This window comes from Rhincodon typus, chromosome 3 (genome assembly GCF_021869965.1).
Source record: "Rhincodon typus isolate 14 chromosome 3, sRhiTyp1.1, whole genome shotgun sequence".
NCBI classification, from domain to species: domain Eukaryota; kingdom Metazoa; phylum Chordata; class Chondrichthyes; order Orectolobiformes; family Rhincodontidae; genus Rhincodon; species Rhincodon typus.
The window spans coordinates 127,625,645-127,636,538 of NC_063334.1; the positions used below are offsets into that span (position 1 = coordinate 127,625,645).

Consider the following 10,894-nt stretch of genomic DNA (forward strand, 5'->3'; position numbering starts at 1 on the left):
CTCCCCCTCCCCCTTAAGGATCCCGAAAACACGATCCGAGACATCACAGACCCTGGCACCTGGGAGGCAACACACCAACCGTGAGTCTCTCTCGTTCCCACAGAATCTCCTGTCTGTTCCCCTAACTATGGAGTCCCCAATGACTAATGCTCTCCTCCTCTCCCCCCTTCCCTTCTGAGCAACAGGGACAGACTCTGTGCCAGAGACCTGTACCCCATGGCTTACCCCTGGTAAGTCGTCCCCCTCAACAGTATCCAAAACGGTATACTTGTTATTGAGGGGAACGGCTACAGGGAATCCCTGCACTGTCTGCCTGTTCCCTTTCCGTCCCCTGACTGTAACCCATCTACCTTTTTCCTGTACCTGAGGTGTGACTACCTCCCTGTAACTCCCTTCCTGTAACTCCTCTCAATTACCCCCTCAGCCTCCCGAATGATCCGAAGTTCATCCAGCTCCAGCTCCAGTTCCCTAAAGCGGTTTCCAAGGAGCTGGAGTTGGGTGCACTTCCTGCAGACAAAGTCAGTGGGGACGCTAGTGGTGACCCTTACCTCCCACATTCTACAGGAGGAGCATACAACTGCCCTAACATCCATTCCCACTGTTCTGAATTCCCAAACAGACTATTGAAAAAAAAACTAGTAACCTTACCAAATTGGCGCTCAGAACCTTTTTTTTTGGTTAGAGGAGGAGGATGGGTGGGAGTTTTTGGTTAGAGGAGGAGGACGGGTGGGAGATGGCCATGACAATGGGAGTGTGAGAACAAGGCTGGAGGTACTGTGAAGGCAGGAGGAGATCATTTATTCTGGTAGACTTGCACCATTCAATATTCTCCTGGGTCTCCTGCCCACTACTTATATCCCTAAATTTGCTGGGACCAAAATCAGTCTTTTACATTCGATATGCTCAACAGTGGAGACTCCTCCAGCCTCTTGGGCAGAAAATCCTGAGGATTCACAGCCCTCTGAGGTGAAGACATTTCTCCACATCTCAGCCCTAAATGATTGGCCCCCTATCCTGAGACTGTGACCCTCCATTCTAGATTCCCTAGCCCAGGAGCACGGTGAAGGGAGGGAATCAGCCTCCGTATTGACAATTAGGATCCTTCCAAATCTTGTATCACTCAATGTTGATCCCCTGTTGTTCTTCTAAACTCCAGAGAATATCAATGCAGTTTACCCAGCCCTCATTGTACGACAACCCTGGGAACCTTTGGCTTAATTAGTGAACTGTCATTGTACTGCCTCCAATGCATGTCTCTCCTTCACTTAAAGCAAGAGACCAGAACAGCACGCAATATTCCAGGATGGGCAACTCAATCATATACCATTGTAACGAGACTCCCTTATTCCTGTTCATCAGTCATCTTGTGATAATGACCAGCATGTTGTTTGGTTCAATCATTTCCTGCTCTTTCTGCATGCTGCCTTCCTCTGCAGGTGTACCAGAGTCTGTCTGGACATCAACATTTACAAATTTCACGCCTTTTCAGAAAAAGAATTCTGATATTCTGCTACAGCAGCAAGAGTGAATAATGTCACAGTTCCTTGCAGAATGCCCCATGTGCCATCTTGTTACTCTCTCGCATGTCTATATTCCTCTGTAGCCTCTTCCTCTTTCCCACAACTTGCTGTTCCACCTAGCTTTCTGTCATCGGACTGAGATGAAGAGGAAGGGAGTGTATATCCAAGTCGTTAAGTTGTAAATCAGTAAAGCACCAACACTGATTCTCATGACACTCCACGAGTGACAGCCTGCCAACATGAAAATATCCCGTTTATGTCTATTCCCTGCTTCAATTTACTAAACTTCTGCCTACGCCAATATATTAACCCTGAGTTTGGAAACCTTAATGTTTTTTACTAACCTTTTCTGTGGATGTTTGGAAATCCAGGTAAAATACATCTCATTCCCTTATGTCTAGTGTACATCTTCCCATTTGGGGCACTAATACTTGATCCTCACTACTCCCAGAGTCGTCACAAAGATTAATGGTTTAATCAAATTGCTCAATCCCAATTTTCCTGACTAATGGACACAGGTTAACAGAAAAGACACATTTCTGTACTTGAAAAGAGACTACTATTTGTTACAACTAAGTCACTTGTAAACACAGACAAAAACATTTAACTCTAATAATTGAAACTCAAGCCCCCTTATTAAATCCTTACATGGACAAACGAGCATAGGTGTTGTGCGTGGTGAGAAAAGAAAGTGCTGGGCAAAGACAGTTCAAAGGCACCAGAGCTGAGGATTCAGAGTAACAAGATGGCACATGGAGCATTCTGCAAGGAACTGTAACATTATTCACTCTTGTTGATGTAGCAGAATATCAGAATTTCTAAGGTTGTGTCTTTGCTGCCCTCTGGATGTTGCTGTCCTTCTGTCATAAAAACACTGTTCACCTGCCCAGGAACTAATCGAAGACCTGTCATCAAGCTGATGAATCCTGGTATCGACAATAATCCTGATGGTTCCAACAATCAGCGATCTGTTGCTGAGCGACCTGGTGCTGTGGCACTTAGATCCACTTCCCACCTTGACCAAAGCCATAGAGCTGCTTTCCTGGAGGATGGGGAGGGGTCCATATGGGGTGGAGGGGGCTGTGCTCTATTTGGAGAGATGCCAAGAAGGATTTGCAGAGTTTGGAGGGGTAGGGAGGGTCGGTACAGTGCTGCTGACTGCTTTCTTGTGTTTCAGTGTCCCACTGAGTACCAGGAGAGAATGGGCAGGAACATGGATGACTATGAAGACTTTGACGAGAATAGCAACAGCATCCCGAGTGAGAAGAGTCTGGTCAGACTCCACAAACAAGTGAGTCTCAGCCAGGGGCAGTGAGGTAATGTCAGGGCATTAGGGCAATTGGACAAGGGTTGGGATGGGATTGAATCAGGGTGGGCTCGCAGCGTTGCTGCTGAGAGTTCCTGACACTGTCCGTCTAATAAAAACCGAACGAACTGCAGATGCTGTAAATCAGGAGCAAAAACAGAAGTTGCTGGAGAAGCTCAGCAGGTCTGGCAGCGTCTGTGAAGAAAAAATCAGAGTTAATGTTTAGGTCCGGTGACTCTTCCTCAGAACTATTTGCTGCTCACTGTGCAGTTCTTGGGTTTAATTGAGAGTTTTCTGGGGTAGAGTGGGATTCTCGGGGTTGAGCTCTTGTATCCAGTATGATCGAGGGGATGAGCTACTGTGCCTTGTTCGATCCTGACATGTTTTTTTTCGTCCAGGTGATCTACGTGGTTCAGAGGCAGCAGCGAACACAAGTCCAGTGGAAGATGTTGCTGGAGGAGGCATTTCACCTGGAGGACGTGGCCAAGAATGAAGCCAGCAGCAGTCGCCAGTTTGTTCGTGGTTTCCAGAGCCAGGAGCCCAGGAGCTGGATCAGCCGCTACCTGTATACCCCCAGTGTAGGTGAGTAAGCAGTCAGGGGCCCCCTCCCCATACCCCTGGACTCACCACCACCACCTCCAGCCCAGAATCACTTGCTGTGCCATGTGTTTCTCCTGCAGAGTGGTACTGGGAGTGTTTGTTACGGAGTTGGTGTTATCGGATTCTGGCTGTGGTTCTCTCACTCTTCTCGATAATTGTCGTCTGGTCTGAATGCACTTTCTTTAGCACCAAACCCGTCCTCTCGCTGTTTGCTATCTTCATCCAGGTGGCTGAGAAAACCTACAATTATCTCTACATCGAGGTGGGTACCAGCAGGTGAGGGCATCAATAGGTGCCAGGTGTGGGGAGGGAGTGGTGTAATCGATGACTAATGTCTCTGAGTTTGTAATCCATGCCAAGTCTAATGTTCCTTGGACCCAGGATCAAATTCCACTGTAGCAGACAGTGAAATATGAATTCAGTAAAAATCTAGATATAAAAACCTGGTCCTAATGGTTGCCATGTGACCATTGCCAATTGTTAACTCCTTTAGGGAGGGAAATCTGCCATCCTCAGCTGTTCTGGCCTACACGTTACTCCAGACCCACAGCAAAGTGGGTGACACTCAACTGCCCTCTGAAAGAGCCTAGCAAACCACTCAGTTGTGTCAATTGCTACAAAGTCTCTACAAAGAAATGAAATTAGTCAGACCACCTGGCATCGACCTACGCACTGTAAAAGACAATGGCAGAAACAGCCCTGTCAACCCTGCAAAGTCCTCCTCACTAACATCTGGGGGTTAGTGCTGAAATTGGACAGTTGTCTCACAAACTAGTCAAGCAACAGCCTGACATTGTCTCCAAGGTATGGTTCTGTGAGTATGACTATGTCCCAGACACCACCATCACCCTGGATATGTCCTATCTCATCATCACGGCAGACCCAGCAGAGGTGGTGGCACTGTGGGATACAGTCTGGAGGGAGTTATCCTGGGAGTCCTCAAAATTAACACCAGACCTCATGAAGTCTCGTGACTTCACTTTAAACATGGGGCGCAGGTTCAAGGTGAGAGGGCAAAAGTTTAAAGGAGATGTGCGAAGAAAATTTTTCACGCAAAGTGTGGTAGGAGCCTGGAATGCACTGTCAGAGGAGGTGGTGGAAGCAGGCACATTGGCGACATTTAAGATGCGTCTAGATGGTTACATGAATTGGGAGGGAATAGAGGGATACAGACCGAATAAGGGCAGAGGGTTTGTTTCTTTTTAGTTTAGTCAGGACATAATGATTGACACAGGCTTGGAGGGCTGAAGGGCCTGTTCCTGTGATTTACTTCTCTTTTGTTTTTTGTTCGTTTGAAACTTCCTGCTAATTGCTATGTACCATCAACCCTCGACTGATGAATCAGTACTCCTCTATTGTTGAACAATATTTGGAGGAAACAGGATGGCCAGGGTGCAAAATGTACTCTGGGTGAGGGATTTCAATGTCCACCACCAAGAGTGGCTCGGCAGCAGTATTCCTGATCGAGCTGGTCGAGTCCTAAAGGACGTAGCTGCTAGACTGGGTATGCGGCAGGTGGTGAGGGCTGCAGATGCATCTGTCCATGACAAGTGACCACCACACAGTCCTTGTGTGGTGTGACACGATCACTGTGCTAAGTGGGACAGATTTCAAAAAGATCTAGCAACTCCACACTGGGCATGAGGTGCTCGGCTGCAAAATAGAATAACTTGTGGCAAATAGCATAAGCAGTAAGTGATGGAGCTATGCAATTCCACAACCAACAGATCAGATCTAAGCACTGTTGTCCTGTTGTGAATTGTGGCAGACAATTAAGCAACTCACTGGAGGAGGAGGCTCCACAAATATCCCCATCCTCAATGATGGAAGATCCCAGCACATCAGTGCAAAAGATAAAGCTGAAGCATTCGCAGCAATCTTCAGCCAGAAGTGCTGAGTGGATGATCCATCTCAGCCTCCTCCAGTGATCCCCAGCATTACAGATACCAGTCTTCAGCCAATTCGATTCACTCCATGTGATATCAAGAAACTGTTGCTGTCACCGGATACTGCAAAGGCTACGGGCCCTGACAACATTCCAGCAATAGCACTGAAGACTTGTGCTGCAGAACTTGCTGCTCCCCTAGCCAAGCTGTTCCAGTACATTACTGGCATCTAGCTGACAATGTGGAAAATTGCTCTGATAGTTCCTGTACGCTCAAAGCAGGACAAATCCAACCTGACCAACACAATACCACTCCATCAGTCTACTCTTGATCATCAGAAGGTGTCATCAACAGTGCCATCAAGCAGGGCCTGCTCAATGACGCCCAGTTTGGATTCTGCCACGCCCAGTTCTATCTAGAAAGGCAAGGGCAACTGATACATGGGAATACCACCCTCTGCAAATTTTCCTCCAAGCCACTAACATCCTGACTTAGAAACATATCATCGTTCCTTCAGTGTCACTGGGTCAAAATCCTGGCCTCATTTACAGCCTTGGTTCAAACGTGGAGAAAAAAGCTGAATTCCTGAGGTGAAGTGAGAGCGACAGCCCTTGACATCAAGGCCATGTTTGACTGAGAGTGGCGTCAAGGAGCCCTTGCAAAACTGCAATCAATGGGCATCAGGGGGCAAACGCTATGTTGTTTAGAGTCATACCTGGCACATGGGAACAAGGACACAAAGCTGGAGAAACTCTGCAGATCATAGTACAGAATGCTTTGGCCCACTGAATCTGCATTGATGAAAAAACTACTCCAAACCTACACTCTTCCCACATTCCAACACTAGGCCCATAGCCTTGAATATTATGACATTTCAAGTGCTCATCCAAGAACTTAAAGGTAGTGAGGTTTCCTGCCTCAACTACCCTCTCAGGCAGTGCATTCCAGATTCCCACCACCCTCTGGAGGAAAACAAAAGTTTCCTCAAATCCCCTCTGAGCTTCCTGCCTTTCACTTTCACTTTCAAATTATACCCTGTTGTTATTTGACCCTGTGACTAAGGGGAACAGCTGCTTTCTATCCACCCTGTCCATGCTCCTCATATAGTCTTATACACCTCTATCAGGTCTGACCTCAACCTTCTCTGCTTCAAAGAAACCTGAGCTTATCCAGCCTCTCTCCATAGCTAGGCTGCTCCATCCCAGACAACATCCTGGTGAATCTCTTTTGCACCCCCTCCAGTGTATTCACATCATTCCAATAGTGCGGGGACTAGAACTGCACACGGTTGTAGCCTAACCAAAGTTCTTTACAGATCTAACATAACCTCCTTGCTCTTATAATTTGTGCCTTAACTGTTAAAGCTAAGTGTTCTGAATGCCTTTATAATCACTTTATTAACACACCTCCTGACGCTTTAGAGACTGCCCACAAGTCAGGGGTGTGATGGAATACTCCCCACTTGCCTGAATGAGTGCAGCCCCAACAACGCTCAGGAAGCTTGACACCATCCAGGACAAAGCAGCCGCTTGATTGGCACTACATCCACAAGCATCCACACCCTCCACCGACGCTCAGTAGCAGCAGTACTATCTATAAGATACACTGCAGAAATTCACCCAAGACCCTCAGACAGCACCTTCCAAACCCATGACAACTTCCATCTAGAAGGACAAGGGCAGCAGATATACGGGAACAGCACTACCTCCAAGTTCCCCTCCAAGCTACTCACTAACCTGTCTTGGAAATATATTGCCATTACTTCACTGTCACTGAGTCAGAATCCTGGAATTCCCTCCCTAAGGGCATTGTGGGTCTACCCAAGGCAAGTGGACTGCAGTTGGTCGAGACATCAGCTTACCACCACCACCTGATGGGCAATAAATGTTGGCCCAGACATTGACACCCAAATCTCATGAATGAATCTTAAGAAAAGGATACTAGGATGTGGAAGTTGTTGATGAATGCATATGTAAGTATGTTTGGTTCTTTGTTTTTGGGAAGTGGGTTGGGTTGGGGGAGCAGTGTGACACATCAGCTGCTGGGCTAAGTGGGGTTTGGATGTCGGAGTTCAGTCATATTCCCCCAGATACTAACACTCCTCTTCTTACTCCCTGTAGCTCGCCTGTTTCATTAGTATCTTCTTCCTGAGTAACTGCGTCTACTCCACTGTGTTCAGGATTCGTATTTTTAATTACTACTACCTGGCTTCACACCAGCAGACCGATGCCTATAGTCTACTCTTCAGTGGAATGTGAGTCTCTTGAGAACCCTACAAAACCATCATCTTCCATGTCAGCCAGACAGCATCTGAAAATTCAGAGATAGCAGGAACTGCAGATGCTGGAGAATCCGAAACAACAAGGTGCAGAGCTGGATGAACACAGCAGGCCAAGCAGCAGCAAAGGAGCAGAAAGGCTGACGTTTCGGGCCTAGACCCTTCATCAGAAATGGGGGAGGGGAAGGGGTTCTGAAATAAATAGGGAGAGAGGGGGAGGCAGATAGAAGATGGATAGAGGAGAGGATAGGTGGAGAGGAAACAGACAGGTCGAAGAGGCGGGGATGGAGCCAGTAAAGGCGAGTGTAGGTGGGGAGTTAGGGAGGGGATAGGTCAGTCCAGGGAGGACGGGACAGGTCAAGGGGGTGGGATGAGGTTAGTAGGAAGGAGATGGGGTGTGCGGCTTGAGGTGGGAGGAGGGGATAGGTGGGAGGAAGAACAGGTTAGGGAGGCGGGGACGAGCTGGGTTGGTTTTGGGATGCGGTAGGGGGAGGGGAGATTTTGAAGCTTATGAAATCTTCCCCCCCCCCCTCCTCAGTGGTTGAGAACGCCCTCAACCACGTCTCCCACATTTCCCGCAACTCATCGCTCACACCCCGTCCCCGCAATAACAACCAAAAAAGAATCCCCCCTCGTCCTCACGTACCACCCCACCAACCTCCAGATCCAACGCGTCATCCTCCGACACTTCCGCCATCTGCAATCCGACCCCACCACCAAAGACATCTTTCCCTCCCCACCCTTATCTGCTTTCCGGAGGGATCACTCTCTCCGTGACTCCCTTGTCCGCTCCACACTCCCCTCCAGCCCCAGCACATCTGGCACTTTTCCCTGCAACCGCAGGAAGTGCTACACCTGCCCCCATACCTCCTCCCTCGCCCCCATCCCAGGCCCCAAGAAGACTTTCCACATCAAGCAGATGTTCACCTGCACAACTGCCAATGTGGTATACTGCATCCGCTGTTCCCGTTGTGGCCTCCTCTACATCGGGGAAACCAAGCGGAGGCTCGGGGACCGCTTTGCAGAACACCTACGTTTGGTTCGCAATAAACAACTGCACCTCCCAGTCGCGAACCATTTCAACTCCCCCTCCCATTCCTCAGACGGCATGTCCATCCTGGGCCTCCTGCAGTGCCACAACGATGCCACCCGAAGGTTGCAGGAACAGCAACTCGTATTCCGCTTGGGAACCCTGCAGGCCAATGGTATCAATGTGGATTTCACAAGCTTCAAAATCTCCCCTCCCCCTACCGCATCCCAAAACCAGTCCAGCTCGTCCCCGCCTCCCTAACCTGTTCTTCCTCCCACCTATCCCCTCCTCCCACCTCAAGCCCCACCCCCATCTCCTACCTACTAACCTCATCCTGCCCCCTTGACCTGTCCATCCTCCCTGGACTGACCTATCTCCTCCCTACCTCCCCACCTACACTCGCCTTTACTGGCTCCATCCCCACCTCTTTGACCTGTCTGTCTCCTCTCCACCTATCTTCTCCTCTATCCATCTTCTATCTGCCTCCCCCTCTCTCCCTATTTATTTCAGAACCCCCTTCCCCTCCCCCATTTCTGATGAAGGGTCTAGGCCCGAAACGTCAGCCTTTCTGCTCCTTTGCTGCTGCTTGGCCTGCTGTGTTCATCCAGCTCTGCACCTTGTTGTCTCAGCATCTGAAAATTCATCAGGTTTTGGGGGAATGTGGCCAAGACAGCTGAGCAACAGGAAATCCCTTTCAGTCTGTTGCACTGTTCCCTGAGATCATGGCTGATCTGAATGTCGTTTTAATTTGTCAAGTTTGGTCAATATCCTTTAATACACTGATTCAGCAGCTGTCAGTTGTCGCTTTGAAATTGCTGGTTTTCTCACCTACAGCAGCTTTCCAGTAGACAAAGTCTCACTTCACCAGCCTTCCTTTAGTTTTGCACGTGTGTTTTTGTTACAGTTTTGTGTGTGGCCCCACGTATGTATTGTGCGTCTGGGAGTAGAGAGCATTTGGAGGGTTCCAAACAAACTGAGTCTACTCTGGAACCTTTTAATACTTCGTACAGATCACCCAGTCATCTTTCAGCTAATATTGGTCTATAAATCCAAACAATTCATCTTAGAGTCACAGAGCTATACAGCATGGAAATAGACCCTTCGGTCCAACCCATCCATGCCGACCAGAAATCCTAAACTAATTAGTCCCATTTGCCAGCATTTGGCCCATATCTTTCTAAGCCCTTCCTATTCATGTACCCATCCAGATACCTTTTTAAATGTTGTAATTGTACCAGCCTCCGCCACTTCCTCTGGCAGCTCATTCCATACATGCACCACCCTCTGTATGAAAAGTTGCCCCTGGGGAAAAGACCTGGTTATCTACCCTATCCATGCCTCTCATGATTTTAGAAACTTCTATAAGGCCACCTCTCAGCCTTCGACACTCCAGGAGTAATAGCCACAGCCTATTCAACCTCTCACTGTAGCTCAAACCCTCCAACACTGGCAACATCCCTATAAATCTTTTCTGAACCATTTCAAGTCTCACAACATCCTTCCAAAGGAGACCAGAATTGAACACAGTATTCCAAAAGTGGCGTAACCAATGTCCTGTACAGCTGCAACATGACCTCCCAAATCCTATACTCAGTAGACTGACCAATAAAGACAAGCATACCAAACACCACCTTCACTATCCTGCAACTCCACTTTCAAGCAACTATTAATTTGCACCCCAAGGTCTCTTTGTTCAACAACACTCCCCAGGACCTTACCATTAAGTCTATAACTCCTGTCCTGATTTGCCTTTCCAAAATGCAGCACCTCATGTTTATCTACATTAAACTCCATCTGCCACTTCTCAGTCCATCAGCCTGTCTGATCAAGATCTGATCTGATTGTCATTTATAATTTAAATATACCCAGGTGTTATTCTATGGGCAGTGTCCACAGCTCAACTTAGTGACACTGAGAGAGAAGGTTAATCAGAACTGTCTGCAGCTGGGCTATTACTTCCAGTATTACCTCAACTGGGCAAACATTCCAGTCACCTTTTCACCATTTAGAATCATTGTCCAATTAGCCTTTTAGTGATTTCTGTGCTTGAACCCTGAATCTCTCAGTTCTCTCATAGCTCCCCTCTCCTCACCATTTAGATATGATACAACTTTCTGAGGACTACTTGAGGAGTTCACTGCGCCCCCACATTGACCTCCATCTGCTACAGTACCACTAACTCTCAATCTTTCGATGTGTCTCTGAACCGTTCCGCTCCCATTGGACACTCTGAACCGTTCCGCTCCCATTGGACACTCTGAACCGTTCCGCTCC

General features: G+C 48.1%; 1 protein-coding gene across 5 annotated transcripts in view; it reads left to right on the top strand.

Annotated features, from left to right (window-relative positions):
• The window catches only part of lmbrd2b (LMBR1 domain containing 2b), a 52,883-nt gene that overhangs the window by 14,310 nt on the left and 27,679 nt on the right, over positions 1-10,894 (top strand). For all 5 annotated transcript variants that reach the window (XR_007261789.1, XR_007261790.1, XM_048595266.1 and 2 more), the window contains exons 8-11: positions 2,698-2,811; positions 3,225-3,408; positions 3,507-3,688; positions 7,433-7,566. Coding sequence is in view for 3 of the 5 variants with exons in the window: in XM_048595266.1 (XP_048451223.1) it covers positions 2,698-2,811; positions 3,225-3,408; positions 3,507-3,688; positions 7,433-7,566 (614 nt within the window). In the remaining 2 variants the exon portion in view is untranslated. The remainder of the gene's footprint in view (positions 1-2,697; positions 2,812-3,224; positions 3,409-3,506; positions 3,689-7,432; positions 7,567-10,894) is intronic.